The 24,193-nt window shown below is 39.0% G+C and overlaps 4 protein-coding genes across 4 annotated transcripts; all 4 read right to left on the reverse strand.

Moving 5' to 3' along the window:
- Positions 1-2,729: 2,729 nt before the first annotated feature.
- Positions 2,730-3,752, reverse strand: LOC118825055 (trace amine-associated receptor 7c-like). Its single transcript, XM_036595553.1, has 2 exons — positions 3,675-3,752; positions 2,730-3,563 (listed from the first exon to the last, which is right to left on the reverse strand). The coding sequence occupies exons 1-2, from the start codon at positions 3,750-3,752 to the stop codon at positions 2,730-2,732; spliced, it is 912 nt and encodes a 303-aa protein (XP_036451446.1).
- Positions 3,753-10,360: 6,608 nt separating this feature from the next.
- LOC118825056 (trace amine-associated receptor 13c-like) lies at positions 10,361-12,055 on the reverse strand. The gene is made up of 2 exons (XM_036595554.1): positions 12,044-12,055; positions 10,361-11,368 (listed from the first exon to the last, which is right to left on the reverse strand). Exons 1-2 carry the CDS (start codon positions 12,053-12,055, stop codon positions 10,361-10,363), a joined length of 1,020 nt encoding a protein of 339 aa, XP_036451447.1.
- A 5,547-nt stretch (positions 12,056-17,602) lies between these two features.
- LOC118825057 (trace amine-associated receptor 6-like) lies at positions 17,603-18,619 on the reverse strand. Its single transcript, XM_036595555.1, has one exon. It carries the CDS (start codon positions 18,617-18,619, stop codon positions 17,603-17,605), a length of 1,017 nt encoding a protein of 338 aa, XP_036451448.1.
- Positions 18,620-21,317: 2,698 nt separating this feature from the next.
- Positions 21,318-22,334, reverse strand: LOC118825059 (trace amine-associated receptor 6-like). Its single transcript, XM_036595557.1, has one exon. The coding sequence runs from the start codon at positions 22,332-22,334 to the stop codon at positions 21,318-21,320; it is 1,017 nt and encodes a 338-aa protein (XP_036451450.1).
- Between the last annotated feature and the right edge of the window lie 1,859 nt (positions 22,335-24,193).

Consider the following 24,193-nt stretch of genomic DNA (forward strand, 5'->3'; position numbering starts at 1 on the left):
TAGAGACGGTGGGGATCTCTGTGTCAGTAAAGTATCTTTGAGACGGGTCATGTAAAACATAGTGTGAAAGCCCTGTTTTGCAACAACTGAGAACCGGCATGCAGACTGCAGGTCACCTAGCAGCGATGTGTTATTTGCATTTATAAGCAGCGCAGTTGGTTTCCTGGTCCATTAAATCTGCAACGAGAGACTGTCAAACAGTAAAAAGTGGCGAAGCTGAAGTCGCTTCTCTTTCGATTTCTCGGTAAATTCGAACAAGAAGCTGAAGAATAAGAAGCGACTTCAGCCTCGGAAAACAGTCGAACATAGAGAGACATTTAACTGATCAACTTCTGAGGAAAGGTTTTCTGGCGGAAATGGGAGGAAAGCGGCTGTAGGCGAAGCTTAAAGCAGAGCGAAGTAAATCTGCGTTTTCCTTTATATTGTTTAGTCTATACTAGGACATCAGCACATACTGAGACATACTGGACATTAAACGTTGCGGCTCCCGAGCTGGTTTGATTTTGTTGAAATGTCTCTTCTTATCATTTGTGTTGTGACTCCTGACCTAACCTGGCTTTAATGCAGAGGGAGCCGGTCGGATTTCTCACTCATCCAGTTGTGTTTTTGTTATGTGTCGCCAGAGACTGTCTGGGCGCTGCACTTACCCACTTCCAAGTTCCACCTTTTGCGTTCCGTCAACATTACGTTATAAATTAAATATTTAGAAAATCGATTTTTGACATTTGTGAATCGATTCAGAATCGTTGCATCTAAGAATCGATTTTTTCCCACACCCCTATTCCCTAGCCACCATTGCTGCATGTTCCTGGTTTATGTTTGTAATCTTAGTGTTTTTGTTTCCCTGCTTGTGTTTTCTTTGTGTAAGTCCAGACTTTTTGTTTCATAGTTTATGTAGTCAGTTCGTGTTTTTAGTAGTTCCCTTTGTCACCATGTTTTGGTGTGTTCTCCATGGATTCCTGTGCTATTTATCTACCTGTCTGTCATTTGGATTATCCATGTAAGTACTTAGATAAAGGACACTTACTCTTGTACCCCCCACTTCTACCTTGCCAGCCTATGCATTACAATTCTGTGATGCCAATCTTTATCATAATTATTCCCATTTCAGAAGCCCCTCCTCTGTCTTAAATGTGGCCAATGACTCTGAAGCACTCTCAGCTGTGGATTCAATGAAACACATACAGGGAACAGATAAAGCCCTAAAGATGAAGTTTCAAAGTTTTTATTGTTTACTATATAGTTTGCTGATGCTCCATGGGCTCCATGTTTGTTTGAGGCACCATTCATACAGCTCTAACAGCTTTAGCTTGATGCTTGTCACAATAAAAATCAGTGAACACAAGACCAGTATAACACAGCACAGAGCTAGATGGTGTCTTGAAAACATGATTTCACAGATAGTCTGTGCTATCCATACCCAACTACATCATAAGATAATAAAGTGCTGTGAAAAATATATTTGCCCCCTTCCCTTCTTCTGTTTTTGCGTATTTGACACATTTGACTGTTTCAGATAATCAGACTACTTTTAATATTAGACAGACATATCCAATGTAAACACAAAATGCTGCTTTTAAATGATAATTTTATTTATTGAAGGAAAAATGCTAGTCAGCCCTACTTGGCCCTATGTGAAAAAGTAACTGCCCCCCTGGCAAATAAATAAACTATTTAACCAAATTCGGTTGACAATTGGGTTAAATTTCATTAGCCATGGACTCCCTAGTGGTGCAACCATCTAAGCACTGGCCCTGTCATCAGGATATCATGAGTTAGGTCCCTAGTGATGGTAAGACATTAATCAGCGAGATGCAAGCCAATGCAAGGATCCCTTAGCTGATGTAACAGAACTGGCCATTAACCACAAACAGAAGACTTGGAACAGTGGCAAAACTTCCTAGGAGTGGCTGGCCTACCATAATTTCACAAAGAGTACATGTAGATGACAATAATTACTTTTTCATGGGATTTTGAATGAATTAACTATCTTCAATAAATGAAATGATCATTTACAATCTTTTTTGTTTACTCATGTTGTCTTTATCTTATATAATTAGTTGGATGATCCGAAACATTTAAATGTGACAAATTAACAAAAATAGGGTGGGGGCAATTTTTTCACAGCACTGTACTCTTTTCACCATAATTATTTTGCCAAAACAGATTTGCTAGGCTATGTGCCAGATTTCTTTTCACCAAAGACCACTAGCTGGGACACTTGTCAACAGAGAAACACAGCATGACTAGGATGTGACACTTCTCATCATGGTAGCAAAATATTCAAGTGAGACTTTGCACTGTGACAAAAGTGTTTTGTTTTGTTGAAAAGATAAGGACACTGTGCAGTAAAGTTTGACTGAGCTGTATGTTCACATGCTTGCCATCTGTGCAACATGAAGACAGTTATTTTGAACGTTAGAACACTGTGTGAAGTGCAAGGGCCTTTATTCATGTTCTGTGGTTGAGCTGGTTTTGTGTGTTCATATTAGAATTATATTAGACTAAAATTACAAATAGGTAATCCATTCAAAAGTTCATCTAAGCACCAGATAAGCATATATAAATATCTTTTTATGTGCTTTAATCTCAGACTTTTGTGCAGAACTATGTACCATTCACATTGTTTATAAAACATACATACATATATATATATATATATATATATATATATGCTCTGCGGTTCAGAGTAAACTACAGATAAAGCAATGTAATTAACTACAGTTGAATTAAACACATTCAGGAAACAAATTAAGCCTAGAAGATGAGATTTCACATATTCTACAGGTTAAAATATGTTTAGCCGATGTTCTGAACCACTGATAGAAAATAGCATATATTAGTGGATTCAGTGATGAGTTAATGAGAATCAGCCAGATAAACACAGTCCACATGATCGACACAGATGTGACACTTCCAACTGAGAGAGAACATAAATAAGATGGTATCCAGCAAGAAATATAAACAAAAATGACTAAACTTAATGTTTTTCCTGCTTTGGTTTCAGAAGAGCTTGAAACTTTGGATCCATGTCCGTTTGAGGCATCATTCCTTACAGCTCTAACAGCTTTAGCTTGACGTCTTGCCACATTAAAAATAAGTGAATACAAGACCAGTATAACAGAGCAAGGTGTAATAAAAAAAACTACCAGGTCAACAATCACCCAGGAATGTTTTATGACCAGCACACACTCTCCATAGCATTTACTGGATATCTGAGATGGAGTGAGGTGATCATTAATGTACATCAAAATAATAACATAAAGTAAAGAGAAACACCAGCCTAGAAATATGAACATAGATGCTTTGCAAACAGTGACTCTACTAGAATAAAGTAGAGGGTCACTGATAGCGATGTACCGATCAACTGCAATTAAAATTAGATTACAGAGTGATGCTGACATTGAGAGATTATTGATCAGTGGAAAAATAGAACATGCCACTTTTCCAAGATACCAACAGGAGTCAATCAATTGCATTATATTCACAGGCATAACAAACAACCCCACGAGAAGATCTGCCACAGACAGAGAAAGGATGAGCATGTTGGTTGGAGTGTGGAGCTGCTTGAAGTGAGAGATGGAGATGATCACCAGCAGGTTCAGAAACACAGTGAACACAGATACACATGAGAGAAAAATGAATAAAAACATATAAGCAGGGCCTGTTTGGACCTCCTTTCTGCAAGATGAGTTGTTGTCAGGAAAGCAGTATTGAACCGTGAGGTTTTGCGAATAGTCCTTGTTATTCATCTGATACAGATGTGGATCTGCCAACTGGAACTGATCCAAATGTAGTGTTCAGTAAAGCTGAACTGAGAGATTTGCCTTTTTGACAAGTATCTTTATACCCAAGCATGAATCCTCCCACTGTTATATGACTGGCTAGTTTGTCCCTTACATCACTCACTTATTTGTTATTCAGCACGACATCATTAATTATGTTGGGAAAGAAGACAAAGTCTAAAACAAACTGAAATGGCTGCATTTCAAAGGAATATCATCAAACAGTAGTAATGTCAGAAAGTTCAATATCACTTTAGTTTATGTACTGTTAAAATAAACAGAGAGACAAGAACACCCAGAAATAAAATGAGAATGTAATTTACTTTTATGTTCACCAAGAATATAGAGGATTGTTAAACTGTTATTAAAATAATGTAACTGTTATAGTATTTTTTGAATGTTAACTTCTTGGCCACTGGTGTGCTCAATGTTGTCTGAAAAACTTAATCTATAAAAAATAGTGTTTTGGGGGAAATCCACTAATTTTCTAACATTCTGGCAAGTTGAATCATCAAAATATAAACAGTCATTCATAATACTTTAACTGTAATGCAACATTGCAAAGCCCCCAAAAATTCGAAATCTGGATTGTCCTCTTAGTTAACTGAAAGCAGAGTCAAAAGCAGAGGATTTGCATTGTGATGAGGAAGTTTCCCTAGCCTGTAAGCTGGTAGTACACTTTTTACTGTGGTAACGGAGCTTCAAGAGGCTTCAATCCAGGATACTTTTCACTGTGGTATCAGAGTTTGACTAGGCTGCGAGCAGGGACAGTGTTCACCATGCTACTAGAGTTTGACTAGGCCACAAGCAGGGACAGCGTTCACCATGCTACTGGAGTTTGACTAGGCCACAAGCAGGGACAGAGTTCACCATGCTACTGGAGTTTGACTGGGTCACAAGCAGGGACAGTGTTCACCATGCTACTGGAGTTTGACTAGGCCACAAGCAGGGACAGTGTTCACCATGCTAGTGGAGTTTGACTAGGCCACAAGCAGGGACAGTGTTCACCATGCTACTGGAGTTGACTAGGCCACAAGCAGGGACAGTGTTCACCATGCTACTGGAGTTTGACTAGGCCACAAGCAGGGACAGTGTTCACCATGCTACTGGAGTTTGACTAGGCCACAAGCAGGGACAGAGTTCACCATGCTTCTGGAGTTTGACCAGGCCACAAGCAGGGACAGCGTTCACCATGCTTCTGGAGTTTGACTAGGCCACAAGCAGGGACAGCGTTCACCATGCTACTGGAGTTTGACTAGGCCACAAGCAGGGACAGCGTTCACCATGCTACTGGAGTTTGACTAGGCCACAAGCAGGGACAGCGTTCACCATGCTACTGGAGTTTGACTAGGCCACAAGCAGGGACAGAGTTCACCATGCTACTGGAGTTTGACTAGGCCACAAGCAGGGACAGAGTTCACCATGCTACTGGAGTTTGATTAGGCCACAAGCAGGGACAGAGTTCACCATGCTACTGGAGTTTGACTAGGCCACAAGCAGGGACAGAGTTCACCATGCTACTGGAGTTTGACTAGGCCACAAGCAGGGACAGTGTTCACCATGCTACTGGAGTTTGACTAGGCCACAAGCAGGGACAGAGTTCACCATGCTACTGGAGTTTGATTAGGCCACAAGCAGGGACAGTGTTCACCATGCTACTGGAGTTTGATTAGGCCACAAGCAGGGACAGAGTTCACCATGCTACTGGAGTTTGACTAGGCCACAAGCAGGGACAGCGTTCACCATGCTACTGGAGTTTGACTAGGCCACAAGCAGGGACAGAGTTCACCATGCTACTGGAGTTTGACTAGGCCACAAGCAGGGACATTGTTCACCATGCTACTGGAGTTTGACTAGGCCACAAGCAGGGACAGAGTTCACCATGCTACTGGAGTTTGACTAGGCCACAAGCAGGGACAGCGTTCACCATGCTACTGGAGTTTGACTAGGCCACAAGCAGGGACAGTGCTACTGGAGTTTGACTCTGTCCAGAGAGGTTCACAACTAAAACATCGCTAACTGTGAGTGAAGCTAAAAACATCCTTCTGCTTGACTGCCCTTGCTATGGTATCACTTGAATTCATTCATGGACTGGTGGACTTTGAGAGAAACGTTTTTGACAAGTTTGCCCAGATGAAAGATCGTTGTGTTTGTTTCAGACATGTTGTGTGTTTGGATCAGGTTTGTGTGTAATTCCATTAAGGAATCGCTGCTGCCCCTACAGTTTATTGTGCCCCACCAGCAACACTTCATCCTCAAAGTTCTCATAAGTGACCCTGGCTCTGCGCAGTACTATTAGTAACAGTCTATTGCAAAAATGTTTTTTTTCCGCTTTAGCTAAGTCAGGAGGCAGCAACACATAACTCTTTTACTGCCCTGACAGCAGAACGAGATTTTAGGTAAAATAACATAATCCTTCTTTGCTGTAAAATAAAGCTCTGCTGATCATTATAACCCACAGTCCTAACACAGTTTTAACAATGAATGGTCTTAAACACTGGAGTTAGCGCATAACTGCTAATTCATCAACCTTTAACACGGAAGATTGATGGGCAGACTGCTGATAATAACAGTCTTGCCTAGCTCATAGCTAACCAAAGGGCAAAGAGAGAGATTTAAGACCAACATCGATAATTTGGAGATGGACTATTTGCATTTATAAGCACTCAGCTGTTTTCCTGATACGTTTAATCTGCAAAGAGGAACTATCAAACACAAAGAAGTCATGAAGCTGAAGTCACTTCTCATTCACCAGCTTCTTGTTTAAATTGTCCCGTTCCACCTTAAATTGTGCCTGAGGCACCAGAATGTACTGCTGCACCATTTAAGGTGGAACGAGAAAATTCGAACAGGAAGCTGGTGAATGAGAAGCGACTTCAGCCTCATAAAAAGTCGAATGTTGGGAGACATTTTACAAGAAACTATTTTCACAAAAAATTTCCTGACTGAGATGCAAAAAACGGCTATAGCTGACCTAAAGCTTAAAGCAGAGCAAAGTGAGTCTGTGTTTTCATTCATATTATAATTTTTAGCCTCTACTAGCACATTAGCACATACTGAGACATATTTACAGCCATGATGGTAAACCGGATATAAAATGTTGTGCCTCCCAAGGTGGTTTCATTTTTGTTGAAAGGACAAAATGGCTCTACTTAACATTTCGGTTGCAACCCCTGAGCTAAGCCTACTAGTAAAGGTGGTCAGAGCGTGACCGTTTGCTCGAACTGTCCATGGCTCAGTCAGGATTGCACAATTGCCACCAGCCCAGTTAACAGCCGCGTTCCGTGGTTCAAATTTTGTGCAGATTGGCTGAAGCCTGTAGCGAAATTGTAGCCAAAATGATCACTACAGCTACACAAAACTTTGTAGGCGCTACAGCTATTAACTACATTTCATAAAACTGTAGGGGCTACACTTACTAGCTACAAAAAATTGTAGTTAGCTATAAAATGTAGCACTCTACTTAGCTACTCCCCCATCCCTGCTTATCCTCTATTTCGGTCTCATCTGACCATAGAACATGGCCTCACTGAAAGTTCCAGTAATGTCTGGCAAACTATAGGAGCTTGAGTTTGTTGGTCCTTGACAGCAGAGGCTGTCCCCCAAAACAACTTGTGGTCGTATAGGTGGTGTTTGATTATAGTTTGAGAGACGTTCTGACCCCAAGACCTGAATAATGTCTGAAATTCCTCCTCACAGTGAGTGGGGTCAGTATAGACATATGTCCTCTTCCTGGCAGATTCTTATCATCCAGTTGTTTTGGGTTTCTTAATTGCTCTGATAGTGGAAATGGGCATTTTCAACTGTTCAGCTATTTTCTCGCAGTTATTTTCCTGATTTGTGCAGCTGAAATACCTTTTGTCGCAGATCATTGCTGTATTCTCTGGTTTTTTTCTCATAATGATGGATGACTTAGGGAATTTGGCCTGTGTTTAAACTCCCAAGAGACTCGGGAAGACGGGACTTACCCTGTACATGTTTGTAACGCTCGGACAGAAAACCAGACGTGTGCAGATGGGTGAGTGCAGGTGGTTTAATATAAACCAAGGCGGCCGTAGTCAAAAGGGGAAAAACAGAGATCGTAGTCAAAAAACAGTCCAAAAGTCAAAACACAAATCATACACACAAGCGAAAGTACCAAAGGAATAGGCAATAGGCAAAAACGGAGTCAAACGAAGCAAAAGGTCAAACACGGTAAACAATCAGAACAGGATGAAAAATGCTCAGTAGTCTCAGAGAAACAATACCTCGCAGTGAGTCTAACTAAAGCCCGGGCTTATCTACTCTAAACTATCTGTCATATGATCATCAACACAGGTGCAAGCAGTCAAAACTCAGGGGATTGTGAGCGCTGATAGGAGCGCCTGTGATAGTCCGAAGTCACATGAGACTCCATAGTATCCTGGGAAGTCGGATTCCGAGTGCGGCTGCTCAGTCACATGATCTCCCAGAGAATTCTGGGAGATGATGTCCGTTTCCTCCACAGAGGGAGCCGAATGCATGACAATGTTCCTAATCACTCAGGTGAACTTTTTTTTTTCTATCAATCATTATTACTTCAAAACAGTTAGATTTTTGCTAATATTTTGAATAAAATATATAAAAAAAATAAGTAATTAATAATATTCATTTAAAGCAAAAGCACAGGTTTGTTGCTATATTCCCAAAGCTAAAGCTCAGCAGATCAGTGTTGCAGTAGTTGCTCAAAAATAACAACCCATTACAAGTTGCTAACTACTGTTTGAAACAATAATGGGATTATGTTACTTACAACTTTCTTGAAAAATTAAGCTCATTACTCATTTCTTTGCTTCTGCGTTATTCTGTACCAAACTATGTCATTATGTTGGCATATGTCACTAGTATGGCACTATGTTGATTTTAAAACAAGTTAAATTACCTGCCAATCATTTGAAATCATTTGAAGCTGCAATTCAATAATTTCATTGAATTCACAGCCTTATGTCTGTGCCAGGCAGCCAAATAAGAGAATGATGCTGATAATCACTTAGGCAAGCTCTGTGCATTAATATATGCCTCAAATGACATGTCCCAAGATTTATTTCATTGAACAAGTTTCAGCAATTTACTTGACTAAAAGGCCTCATGTCTGTGCCAGGCAATCATAAAGAGAATGATGCTGATAGTCAGTTAGGCATTAAATTAATTTATGCCACTTCAGATTTTTCTTGATTTTCTTTTCCCTGACATACATTTAGCTGAGGATTCAATCTCCATTCTGTTGTATGCAAATGTTGGGGCACGCTTCCAGTGAACTGAATTAACTCTTTAATCACTAGTTTTTTTTTTGTTTGTTTGTTTGTTTGTTTCATCATTTTGTAAGTAGGTCATTTCTACATTACTGTTATTTTTAACAAACATATAAGTGTATCATATATTAAAGTTTTATAGGAACAGTGCACACAACAAATACGTCTGGGGCCGCTGATAATGATTGTTTAGCAGTTTTATTTATATTTAAAATACTGATTCACTGATTTCTTCATTTTCACAAAACAAATAAATGCTAGACCGCATTATTTATTATTATTATTTTTACTGTGCCCAGATAAACCATGCTGCTGCCTTCCATGCAACATTAATGAGGGCTTAAAATAGTTTTTAAAAATCTGATTTGATCTGATTTGTATTTATTTAAATAGTAGTTTTAGTATTAGTACATATTAGTCCTACCCAGATAAAAAAAGCATTACATATCATTTTCTCTGAGATAAGAAGGTCACTTAATCTCACACATATGAAAAAAAAATCTACAAATACAGTGGTGTGAAAAAGTGTTTTCCTCCTTCCTGATTTCTTATTCTTTTGCATGTTTGTCCCACTTAAATGTTTCAGATCACCAAACAAATTTAAATATTAGACAAAGATAACACAAGTAAACACAAAATGCAGTTTATAAATGAAGGTCTTTATTATTAAGGGAAAAAGAAATCCAAACCTACAGGGCCCTGTGTGAAAAAGTGATTGCCTGACCTGAATCCGATTGAGATGCTGTGGCATGACCATAGAAAGGCAGTTCATGCTCGGAAACCCTCCAATGTGGCCGAAGTACAACAATTCTGCAAAGATGAGTGGGCCTAACTTCCTCCACAGCGCTGTAAAAGACTCATTGCCAGTTATTGCAAATGCTTGATTGCAGTTGTTGCTGCTAAGGGTGGCCCAACCAGTTATTAGGTTTAGGGGGCAATCACTTTTTCACACAGGACCCTGTAGGTTTGGATTTCTTTTGCCCTTAACAATAAAGACCTTCATTTATAAACTGCATTTTGTGTTTACTTGTGTTATCTTTGTCAAATATTTATATTTGTTTGGTGACCTGAAACATTTAAGTGGGACAAAAATGCAAAAGAATAAGAAATCAGGAAGGGGGCAAACACTTTTTCACACCACTGTATATCAGATCAGATATCTTATATAGTTCTGGGTTTTCATGTGAAGAAGAATCAGTGAGCTGAAATTGCAAAGACATTATCTACCAGTCAGCTGAGTAAACAACTGTGTTGCACCTCTTCACATGACTGTGAAGTGATCTCAGCTGTGGATTCAGTCTGGAATTAAACATGTTCAGGAAGCAATAAAAGTCTTGAAGATGATGATTCAAATATTCTACAGGTTACAATATACGTAACTGATTCTCTGAACCACTGATAGAAAATGCCATAAATTAGTGGATTCACAGAAGAGTTCATATATATTAGCCAGATAAACACAGTCCACACCATTGATGAAGATGTTAAACTTTCAACTGACAGAGAACTTAAAGAAAATGGTATCCAGCAAGCAAGATAAACAAATATGACAATGCTCAATGTTTTTGCTGCTTTGGTTTCAGAAGAGCTTGAAACATTGTCTCCCTGTTTGTGTGAGGCAGCATTTATTACAGCTCGAACAGCTTTAGCTTGACGTCTTGCCATTTTAAAAATCAGTGAATACAACACCAGTATAACAGAGCAAGGACCTAGAAAAGAAAATACAAGGTTTGCAATCACCCAGGAGTGTTTGACATAGATCACACACTCTCCATAACATCTAAATGACATCTGAGAGGGAGAGAGGAGTTCATTAAAATGCATCAAAATAATCATATACATTAGACAAAAAGACCAGCTTAGAATTATACATGCAGATATTTTACAAACAGTGATTCTACTGGAATAAAGTAGAGGGTCACTGATAGCAATGTACCGGTCAATTGAAATGAAAATTAGATTACAGACAGATACAGCTGTTGAGAGATTATTGACCACTGAATAAACAGAACATGCCAATTTTCCAAAGTACCAACAAGAGTCTATAAATAGCATAATATTCACAGGCATAACAAACAGTCCCACTAGAAGATCCGCCACAGCCAGAGAGAGGATGAGCAGGTTGGTTGGGGTGTGGAGCTGTTTGAAGTGAGAGATGGAGATGATCACCAGCAGGTTCAGAAACACAGTGAACACAGATACACATGAGAGAAAGATAAACAAAAACATATAAGCAGGGCCTGTTCGCACCTCCTTTCTGCAAGATGCATTATTGTCAGGAAAGCAGTATTGAACTGTGATGTTTTGCTGATACTCTGTGTTATTCATCTGAATGCAGATCTGCCAACTGGGACTGATCCACTTGTGGAGTTCAGTAATGCTCAATTGAGAGATTTGCCTTTTTTCATGTCTCTTTATACTTGAGCATAAATCGTCTCACTGATGTATGATTGGCTAGTTGGTCTAACATGACTCATTACATTTTTAGCACTGCTTTATTATTTCCACTGGGAATCATCTTCCGGAAAAGGAGACAAAGCCAAAAACCTCAGCGCAAACTGAAAATGGCTGTATGTCAAAGGAATTTTATCAAACTGTTGTGATGTCAATGAGTTCACTGTAGTTACTGTAAGAAAGACAGAAAAACCAGAAAACCCAGAAATAAAATGTAATGTACATTTTACACTTTTATTTACCAAGAACATTGATAGCTGTTTAGTTGCTAGTTGGTAGTTGTTGCTAGTATTTTTGGAATGCCAACCTCTTGACCACAAGGGTGCTTGATGCTTGAAGAACAGCTTCATTTTAAAATTAATTTGCCAAGTCAGGATAGTTGAAAGTGGTGTCAGAAGCTACACATTCAAGAATTCCTAGTCTGTGATAGCGGCGTGTGCAGAGCAGGGGCGGTCTTTGCACAAGGCAAAATAGGCAGCTGCCCAGTGCCTCCGTGAGCTAAAGGCCTCATGAAAATACATTCTTCAGGTGTACTAATATCTCCATATATATCTACATAATATCTAATTATTTCATTGAGTGTTGTTGAGAAGAATATCTAAAAAATCATCAAGTGTGGCAGAGAAACGTAAAAAGAAGAGAAAAGCAAAAATGTATCACTACATTTTTAAAGCAAGCTCAGCAGACCTGTGTTGTGGTAGTTATTTCAAAATAGTCATCCATTAGGAGTTACTAATTACTTTCCTAAAACTGTAATGGGATCACTTTACTTATGACTTCCTGGAAAAAGTAATCTCATTACTCATTATTTTACTTCAGCGTTACTCTGTACGCCCTGTAATGGACTGTTGACCTGTGCAAGGTTTTTTCCTGCCCAGCACCCCCCTGTGACCCAAAAGGATAAGCAGCATAGATTATATGTGTGTGTGTGTTACTTTGAACCAAATGACCTTAATACATTGGCAGATTACTTAGCACGTTTTATAAAACATGCAAAATTATCTGCCAAAATAAACAATTCATTTGAACAAATTCAACAGTTCAGTTGACGTAATGCCCTTTGCTAGGCAGTCAATTAAGAGAATGACGCTGATAGCCATTTAGGCATCCAATTAATATATGCCACCAAAATACATTTTCCATTATTTTTATCTGCTTTTTGATTTATTTTCTTTTCCTCAAATAGACATAGCTGAGGTTTGAACAACATGCTTTACCTCTATACTGTTTAAGCACCCCTACCAAATTACAACATGACAATTTTGCAAGTGTAAATAAATAAATACACCCCCTACAGCAAACTGTCTAAAAATGCTCATGCAAAGTTGTTACTTAATATTTCATTAGCTTACTGGGAAAAATAAAATCATGATTGTGACATTTTTAAAAGCTTGAACACTCTTCTATTTGAAAATGTTCAGACCATAATAACCTTTTAGGGCAAAGTTGACCCATTTTGTGAACAATTTTTGATTACTCATGTCTTTGCTGCTTATAATATTTTTAACAAATATATATGAATATTGTACATAGGAACAAAACATTAACATGGGTTTAAAAAGGTTTTAATCTGCTTAGTATTTTGTAAGCCAGTGGTTATTTAACCTAAAAATGAAAAATAGGTTAATGTCCTTTCAAAAGTACAATGCAAATGACAACAATGAGCTAGTTACTGCATTGGCATAGCCCCACCTTTCATCACTACAGAGTGAAGCTGGTGGAGGAAAACTTCTATGATAGATAGAGACAGAAAATAGAGATTAAGATTAGATTTATTAGCAAATAAACTTCTGCAATCTGGACATCGCAGGGTGCTGTATAATTGCTAAAATAACACTTGGTCAGGTTTTTTTGTACCCCCACATTCTCTAGGCCACCAGCATCATGATGTTAGCCTTGTTGCACCAGCTCCACTAGACGAAGCAATCGGGGAGGCTAAAAAAATCTCATCTTCCCCTTAGTGCACACTACCTCATTATACACACCTAATTTAGATCATCAGCTAATTAACAAGGCCTTCATGGACAGAATCCAGAGTGTTGGATAAGGCTAAACACAAATCTCTGCAGCACTTTGGCTTGGAATGCCTGCCTTAATGCCAACAGAGGCCTGGCAATTAGGGGGAGGAGAAATAGTGCAAGGCTGATCAGTCGCCCCATCACAGCTGGTTTGCTGACACTGCTGAAAGAGAGGCTACAAAGCATACCGTTGCCACGAGCCTGAGTCAGCACTGGTGGGAAACAGAGGGGATTCTCATTAAGGGATGCCTGTTCTGCATATGTGTTATTAGTTTCAAATTGTTTTCCATCGCAAGTACATGGAAACCACCATGACTTACGTTTAACATCAGCCTACTACAGATGAGAAAACAACCAGAAACCAACCTTGAAGACAACTTGCTGCTGAAGCTACGTGAGCTCAGTTTGCTCGGAGAACCAAGCTTGTGGGGCCCTGCTCGCAGCCAGGAGTCCTGGGTGTTGCTTGATGAGGGAGGCTGGGGGAGTGCCCACTAAAAGCACTGTGCGAGGAGGCAGAAGCGGGGGAAGAGAGCCGGGGTCCATGGTAGGCTAAAAGCTAACCCTAGCCAGCCAGCTCTACTGTCCATCTTACTCACCAATATTTGCTCACTGGACAAAAAACAGGACTAAATCAGACTCCAGCGGACTACCCAGTGAGAGTTCAGAGACTGCTGTTTTGTATTTTATGGAAACATGGCTTAGCGACAACATTCCTGATGCTGCTGTTCAGCTGGACGGGCTGGCTTTGTTTCATGCTGACAGAAGTGCAGCTCTGATGGGAAAAACACACAGAGGAGGAGTGTGTGTTTACATCAACATGGACTGGTGTAAGAACTCTGTGCTTGTCGCAAATTACTGCTCTCTGCTGGTGGAGTTTGTGATTGTCAGATGCAGACCATTTTATCTGCCATGCAAATTCCCCTCCACATTCATAACAAACATTCCCCCTAGCACGAACGCCAAGGAGGCACTCTGTGAGCTGTATGGAGCCATCAGTGAACTACAGAACATGCATCCATAGGGCTTTTTTTTGCAGTAGCGGTTTAACTAACCTTTGAGCTGTGGTACGTTTCACCTTGGTAGTTTAGTTTGACTAGACCATAAGGCAAGACACTTTTCAGCAAGAAGTGAGTTTGAATAGGCCAAGACACATTTCACTGTAGTGGCAGAGTCTGAATAGGAAGCAAGCCAGGACACTTTTCACCGTGGTAGTTTGAATAGGTACTAAGCTGGAACACTTTTTATCATGATGGTAGGGTTTAACATTTTACATGGTAGTGTAGCTTGACCAGGCCATTTGCCAGGACACTGACTGTGGTAGTGGAGTCTGACTGCTGTGAGCCACAAGCTGGGCACATCTAATCATGACAGTGTAGTTTGACACTGTGTTGCAAATTGGGCACATAGCATTGTGACAGAGGCCTTTGCCTAAGATGAAAGCAGAGATGTTCAGTACAGTTGTGTTTGACTGGACTGGGAGCTGGAACACTTTTTACAGCAATAGATTGAAAGTGAGGACTGTGCACTGTGCATGAATATACATAGAAGTGTTTCTACAATTAGGTAAAATCATTAAGAACAGTTTGATTTAAATGCAACACATTAGAGAAACTAACTGAGAAGGATTGTTCAAAGTGATAGTGATAGGAAGTGACATGCAAGAGGTCATAGTTCAATGAGGACAGTAAGGCAACATACAGGAGCACCATTCATTACTGTGGCAGAATTTGACTAGCTAGACCAGAGGTCTTTAATTAAAATTCAATAAGGTCCAGTTAAAGAAAATTTCCTCAAGCAAAGGTCCAGAACATCATAATGTCTACCTTGCATTATGATTCAGTGTCATATACTGTTTACTGAAGTAACCTAGTAATTACATCAACATTGTATACAGTCAACAGCTGAGTGTCAAATCAAATAAAGTACAATTCAGTAATATTTCAACAATATTTATTGTCAGTTTTCTCTTTTGGAGCACACCATGTAAAATAATCTGGATCACTTCCTTCTCCAACTGCTGTGTCTCACGTCATCCCTCCCTTGTGTGTGCATCACTTACTCGAGTCTCAGGGCTTATCGTAATGCACAGATCTGATTGGCTGAGTAGCATCACATGTGATTTTTACAATGCAAGTGATTGGTCTGTGAGTTTCCCAGGCCACTGATTTGATACCGTAATGACTAGAAATGATACTCAGATTAAAATAGGACCAACCTGTCCAAATTAAATAATTCTCCATAGTTCATCGGTCGTAGGTCCGCATAGGACAGCGTCTGGGTCCAGAAACGGACCGTGGTCCGCCTATTAGTGACCTCTGAGCTAGACAGTTGGGACCCTGTTCACCACTGTAGCAGAATTTGACTAGCCAGCTATTTTGGCCCTTTTTCACCGCTGTAACCAAATTTGACTAGGTCACAATTCTGGATCTTGTTCACTGTTGTGTCACAAGCTGGGATCCTTTTCACCAATTTAGCAGAGTTTGACTGGGCCAAAAGCCAGGTCCTTGTTCACCACTGTAGCAGAGTTTGACAAGTCAAGAGCAGGACCTTGTTCACTGCTGAAGCAGATTTTCACTAGGTCACAAACTGGGATCCTGTTCACTGCTGGAGCAGAGTTTGAAAAGGTCACAAGGCAGGACCTTGTTCACCACTGTAGCAGAGTTTGTCTTTCCCATTAGCTGGGACCTTTTTCACTGCTGTATTAGAGTTCGACTAGGTCACAAGCAGTGGACCTCACACTGTATCAGTAGAGTTTGCCAAGGCCATGAGCCATGAAACTACTCATTGCAGTCAAAGAATTTTTCTTTTTGTCAGTTTGGAAAATGTATGTGTTGGTCAGTGCCATGTGTGCATGTTATATGTCATTTATAACAATTATTTTGAATGTCTAAAATGTTGTGGCTATATTCACCACCTGTTGTGCAATTCAGCCTGTTTCTTTGTCTTTGAAAGGTCATTTAAAACGGTCAAGGATGCACTTACTGACTCTTGAATGGAGTTCAACTTACTGTTTATATGTGTTTACACACTTAGGAAAAAATGAAGATAGCATGGCACAGTTGACTTAAACAGATTATTAACATTAATTAAAACAACATTGCATGTGTGTTCAGTATATCCATCATCTAAACCGCTTATCCTTCCGGGTCGCGGTGGGGTGCTGGAGCCTATCCCAGCTGTCATCAGGCAGAAGGCAGGAAACACCCAGGACAGGTCGCCAGTCCATCACAGGGCAGACAAACAGACGTTTTTGGACTGTGGGAGGAAACCGGAGTACCTGCAGGAAACCCACACAGACACGGGGAGAACAGGCAAACTCCACTCAGAAACGACCCTGGTCACCCGGCCGGGAATCAAACCCAGGCCCTTTTTGCTGTGAGGCGACAGCGCTACCCACTGCACCACCGTGCCGCCCTCTGTTCAGTATATCACATGCTTTATTTCATATTTAGCCCTCACAAGGCTCTATGTTGTCACTTGTTTTACCAAAATTCATTTACAATTTTACAATTTTTATAGGTATAGTGCAAACAACCAATGTGTTTAGGGCAGCTCCCAATGATTATTATGATTATTTAGCAATTCAATGAATGTTTTTTTTTTTCTTTTCAGACAAATAAATGCTTTCTGCCCAAAGCATTATACAGCATTACCTCATATCTTTGGTCAGTAAAACATAATATATATATATATATATATATATATATATATATATATATATATATATATATATTTTTTTTTTTTTTAAAGGAGATAAAAATCTATAAATAGCTTGTGAAAAATGCCACACAAAAAAAGTACAAATATCTTTGATAATCCTGGCTCTCATGTGGTGAAGAAACATAGTGATCTAAAATTACAAAAACATTACAAGTCAAGTAAGTACACAGCAGCTGGGGAGCATCTCTTTCTGCACAAGCCTTATAGCCCCTCATCTCTGCCTCTCCTGCCTCTTATAAGCTATTCTCTACTTCCATAACCATTGTTCCCTTTTCTAATTGTTCTTCATATTACTCCCATTTCTAAATGTGGTCAATGACTGTGAAGTGATCACAGCTTTCGATTCAGTCTGGAATTAAACATGTTCAGGGAACAATAAAAGCCTTGAAGATACAAATATTTTACAGGTTACAATATACATAACTGATGCTCTGAACCACTGATAGAAAATAGCATAAATTAGTGGATTCACAGAAGAGTTCATGTATATTAGCCAGATAAACACAGTCCACACCATTGATGAAGATGTCAAGCTTTCAACTGACAGAGAACTTGTATAAAAAGGTATCCAGCAAGCAAGATAAACAAATATGACAATGCTCAATGTTTTTGCTGCTTTGGTTTCAGAAGAGCTTGAAATTCTCTCTCCATGCTTGTGTGAGGCAGCATTTGTCACAGCTCGAACAGCTTTAGCTTGACGTCTTGCCACTTTAAAAATCAGTGAATATAAGACCAGTATAACAGAGCAAGGAACTAGAAAAGAAAATACGATGTCAGCAATCACCCAAGAATGTTTAACATGGATCACACACTCTCCAAAGCATCTAATGGACATCTGAGAGGGAGAGAGGTGGTCATTAAAGTGCATCAAAATAATAATATATATTAGACAATAAGACCAGCCTAGAATTATGCACACAGATATTTTATCAACTGTAATTCTACTAGAATAAAGTAGAGGATCACTGATAGCAATGTACCGATCCACTGCAATAAAAACTAGATTACAGAGAGATGCTGTCATTAAGAGATTACTGACCACTGAAAAAACAGAACATGCCATTCTTCCAAAGTACCAACAAGAGTCTATAATTTGCATTATATTCACAGGCATAACAAACAACCCCACGAGAAGATCCGCCACAGCCAGAGAGAGGATGAGCAGGTTGGTTGGAGTGTGGAGCTGCTTGAAGTGAGAGATGGAGATGATCACCAGCAGGTTCAGAAACACAGTGAACACAGACACACATGAGAGAAAAATGAACAATAACATATAAGCAGGGCCTGTTCGCACCTCCTTTCTGCAAGATGCATTATTGTCAGGAAAGCAGTATTGAACTGTGATGTTTTGCTGATACTCTGTGTTTTTCATCTGAATGCAGATCTGCCAACTGGGACTGATCCACCTGTGGAGTTCAGTAATGCTCAACTGGGAAATTTGCCTTTTGTCATGTCTCTTTATACCTAAGCATAAGTCTGCCCACTGATATATGATTGGCTAGTTGGTCCATTACAACAGTCATTCAACAATTCAAAAGTACTTTACTATTTCCATTGAGAATCATCTGCTGAAAAAAAGACAAAGCCAAAAACGACAGTGCAGACTAAAATGGCTGTATGTCAAAGGAATTTCAGCAACAAGAAAAAAAAAGTGATGTACACTTATATTTACCAAGAACATAGATAGCTGTTTAGTTGTTAGATGCTAGTTGTTGCTAGTATTTTTGGAATGCCGACTTCTTGACCACAAGGGTGGTTGATGCTTGAAGAACAGTTTTATTTTAAATGTAATATTTTAGAGAAATTACCAAGTCAGTTTTGACACCGGTAGTGACAAGAGACATTCAAGGATTCCTAGGCCATAAAAGTGGAGTGTGTTGAGCAGAGTCAGTCTTCGCACTAGGCAAAAGTAACCCACTGCCTAGGGCCCCCATGAGCTGAAGGCCCCATGAAAATATGAAAATACAAGCCAGGTGATTATTAGATCCTATCAGTTTCAGCTACATTAATCTAGAAGCAAGAGAAATTAAAGGTCCCTGTGCCTTTAAGACCTCACGGGGCGCTGTTTCACAGAGCACAGACAGAGCGAGCGCGTTCAAAGAAACCAGAAGAAGCTGGTTAGAGCTGAGGTGTGCTGCCTACTCCTGTAAACACTAAAATATGCTTCACTAGTTCAAGTTATTGGCTATTTTAGATGTTTAACGATAGGATGTCTAATATTTCTAGGTTTAAAGCACAAGATACAAATTTAATGTGCGTGGAGACTTTCTCAGCAGGTGAGCAGGTCAATTTGCCTATGTAATCCCTGTTAGCTGTTAAAAGCTATATGACAGCTCCTTAATAGTTTATTTTCAGTTTATTGGCAGTTCGTTGTAATAGGAATGCAAAATATTGTACTATTATCAATAATAAAAAGAATAGGCAGAAGAATGTTCTAAATACAGTCACAGTACAGGCACACACTAGTGGATATAATGACATATAACGCAACACTAAACACATTACAGAGCAGTACATTTATATAATATATATATATATATATATATATATATATATATATATATATATATATATATATACATATATATATTCATCATTAATAATCTGATTATCTAGGTGTTGAGAGGATTACAAATTACTAATTACTTTTTAAAAAACAGTAATGAGATTATGTTTATTAACCACTGTAGCAGAATTTGACTAGCCAGCTATTTTGGCCCTTTTTCACCGCTGTAACCAAATTTGACTAGGTCACAATTCTGGATCTTGTTCACTGTTGTGTCACAAGCTGGGATCCTTTTCACCAATTTAGCAGAGTTTGACTGGGCCAAAAGCCAGGTCCTTGTTCACCACTGTAGCAGAGTTTGACAAGTCAAGAGCAGGACCTTGTTCACTGCTGAAGCAGATTTTCACTAGGTCACAAACTGGGATCCTGTTCACTGCTGGAGCAGAGTTTGAAAAGGTCACAAGGCAGGACCTTGTTCACCACTGTAGCAGAGTTTGTCTTTCCCATTAGCTGGGACCTTTTTCACTGCTGTATTAGAGTTCGACTAGGTCACAAGCAGTGGACCTCACACTGTATCAGTAGAGTTTGCCAAGGCCATGAGCCATGAAACTACTCATTGCAGTCAAAGAATTTTTCTTTTTGTCAGTTTGGAAAATGTATGTGTTGGTCAGTGCCATGTGTGCATGTTATATGTCATTTATAACAATTATTTTGAATGTCTAAAATGTTGTGGCTATATTCACCACCTGTTGTGCAATTCAGCTTGTTTCTTTGTCTTTGAAAGGTCATTTAAAACGGTCAAGGATGCACTTACTGACTCTTGAATGGAGTTCAACTTACTGTTTATATGTGTTTACACACTTAGGAAAAAATGAAGATAGCATGGCACAGTTGACTTAAACAGATTATTAACATTAATTAAAACAACATTGCATGTGTGTTCAGTATATCACATGCTTTATTTCATATTTAGCCCTCACAAGGCTCTATGTTGTCACTTGTTTTACCAAAATTCATTTACAATTTTACAATTTTTATAGGTATAGTGCAAACAACCAATGTGTTTAGGGCAGCTCCCAATGATTATTATGATTATTTAGCAATTTAATGAATGTTTTTTTTTTTTTCTTTTCAGACAAATAAATGCTTTCTGCCCAAAGCATTATACAGCATTACCTCATATCTTTGCTCAGTAAAACATAACATATATATATATATATACATATATACTTTTTAAAGGAGATAAAAATCTATAAATAGCTTGTGAAAAATACCACACAAAAAAAGTACAAATATCTTTGATAATCCTGGCTCTCATGTGGAGAAGAAACATAGTGATCTAAAATTACAAAAACATTACAAGTCAAGTAAGTACACAGCAGCTGGGGAGCATCTCTTTCTGCACAGGCCTTATAGCCCCTCATCTCTGCCTCCCCTGCCTGTTATAAGCTATTCTCTACTTCCATAACCATTGTTCCCTTTTCTAATTGTTCTTCATATTACTCCCATTTCTAAATGTGGTCAATGACTGTGAAGTGATCACAGCTTTCGATTCAGTCTGGAATTAAACATGTTCAGGGAACAATAAAAGCCTTGAAGATACAAATATTTTACAGGTTACAATATGCTTAACTGATGCTCTGAACCACTGATAGAAAATAGCATAAATTAGTGGATTCACAGAAGAGTTCATGTATATTAGCCAGATAAACACAGTCCACACCATTGATGAAGATGTCAAGCTTTCAACTGACAGAGAACTTGTATAAAAAGGTATCCAGCAAGCAAGATAAACAAATATGACAATGCTCAATGTTTTTGCTGCTTTGGTTTCAGAAGAGCTTGAAATTCTCTCTCCATGTTTGTGTGAGGCATCATTTGTCACAGCTCGAACAGCTTTAGCTTGACGTCTTGCCACTTTAAAAATCAGTGAATACAAGACCAGTATAACAGAGCAAGGAACTAGAAAAGAAAATACGAGGTCAGCAATCAGCCAAGAATGTTTAACATGGATCACACACTCTCCATAACATCTAATGGACATCTGAGAGGGAGAGAGGTGGTCATTACAGTGCATCAAAATAATAATATATATTAGACAATAAGACCAGCCTAGAATTATGCACACAGATATTTTATCAACTGTAATTCTACTAGAATAAAGTAGAGGATCACTGATAGCAATGTACCGATCCACTGCAATAAAAACTAGATTACAGAGAGATGCCGATATTAAGAGATTACTGACCACTGAAAAAACAGAACATGCCATTCTTCCAAAGTACCAACAAGAGTCTATAATTTGCATTATATTCACAGGCATAACAAACAACCCCACGAGAAGATCCGCCACAGCCAGAGAGAGGATGAGCAGGTTGGTTGGAGTGTGGAGCTGCTTGAAGTGAGAGATGGAGATGATCACCAGCAGGTTCAGAAACACAGTGCACACAGATACACATGAGAGAAAAATGAACAATAACATATAAGCAGGGCCTGTTCGCACCTCCTTTCTGCAAGATGCATTATTGTCAGGAAAGCAGTACTGAACTGTGATGTTTTGCTGATACTCTGTGTTTTTCATCTGAATGCAGATCTGCCAACTGGGACTGATCCACCTGTGGAGTTCAGTAATGCTCAACTGGGAAATTTGCCTTTTGTCATGTCTCTTTATACCTAAGCATAAGTCTGCCCACTGATATATGATTGGCTAGTTGGTCCATTACAACAGTCATTCAACAATTCAAAAGTACTTTACTATTTCCATTGAGAATCATCTGCTGAAAAAAAGACAAAGCCAAAAACTACAGTGCAGACTAAAATGGCTGTATGTCAAAGGAATTTCAGCAACAAGAAAAAAAAGTGATGTACACTTATATTTACCAAGAACATAGATAGCTGTTTAGTTGTTAGATGCTAGTTGTTGCTAGTATTTTTGGAATGCCGACTTCTTGACCACAAGGGTGGTTGATGCTTGAAGAACAGTTTTATTTTAAATGTAATATTTTAGAGAAATTACCAAGTCAGTTTTGACACCGGTAGTGAAAAGAGACATTCAAGGATTCCTAGGCCGTAAAAGTGGAGTGTGTTGAGCAGAGTCAGTCTTCGCACTAGGCAAAAGTAACCCACTGCCTAGGGCCCCCATGAGCTGAAGGCCCCATGAAAATATGAAAATACAAGCCAGGTGATTATTAGATCCTATCAGTTTCAGCTACATTAATCTAGAAGCAAGAGAAATTAAAGGTCCCTGTGCCTTTAAGACCTCACGGGGCGCTGTTTCACAGAGCACAGACAGAGCGAGCGCATTCAAAGAAACCAGAAGAAGCTGGTTAGAGCTGAGGTGTGCTGCCTACTCCTGTAAACACTAAAATATGCTTCACTAGTTCAAGTTATTGGCTATTTTAGATGTTTAACGATAGGATGTCTAATATTTCTAGGTTTAAAGCACAAGATACAAATTTAATGTGCGTGGAGACTTTCTCAGCAGGTGAGCAGGTCAATTTGCCTATGTAATCCCTGTTAGCTGTTAAAAGCTATATGACAGCTCCTTAATAGTTTTATGTTCAGCTTATTGGCAGTTCGTTGTAATAGGAATGCAAAATATTGTACTATTATCAATAATAAAAAGAATAGGCAGAAGAATGTTCTAAATACAGTCACAGTACAGGCACACACCAGTGGATATAATGACATATAACACAACACTAAACACATTACAGAGCAGTACATTTATATAATATATATATATATATATATATATATATATATATATATATATATATAAATACATATATATATATATATATATATATATATATATATATATATATATATATATATATTCATCATTAATAATCTGATTATCTAGGTGTTGAGAGGATTACAAATTACTAATTACTTTTTAAAAAACAGTAATGAGATTATGTTTATTAACCACTGTAGCAGAATTTGACTAGCCAGCTAATTGGGCCCTTTTTCACCGCTGTAACCAAATTTGACTAGGTCACAATTCTGGATCTTGTTCACTGTTGTGTCACAAGCTGGGATCCTTTTCACCAATTTAGCAGAGTTTGACTGGGCCAAAAGCCAGGTCCTTGTTCACCACTGTAGCAGAGTTTGACAAGTCAAGAGCAGGACCTTGTTCACTGCTGAAGCAGATTTTCACTAGGTCACAAACTGGGATCCTGTTCACTGCTGGAGCAGAGTTTGAAAGGTCACAAGGCAGGACCTTGTTCACCACTGTAGCAGAGTTTGTCTTTCCCATTAGCTGGGACCTTTTTCACTGCTGTATTAGAGTTCGACTAGGTCACAAGCAGTGGACCTCACACTGTATCAGTAGAGTTTGCCAAGGCCATGAGCCATGAAACTACTCATTGCAGTCAAAGAATTTTTCTTTTTGTCAGTTTGGAAAATGTATGTGTTGGTCAGTGCCATGTGTGCATG

This window comes from Colossoma macropomum, unplaced genomic scaffold (genome assembly GCF_904425465.1).
Source record: "Colossoma macropomum unplaced genomic scaffold, Colossoma_macropomum, whole genome shotgun sequence".
Lineage (NCBI taxonomy): Eukaryota > Metazoa > Chordata > Actinopteri > Characiformes > Serrasalmidae > Colossoma > Colossoma macropomum.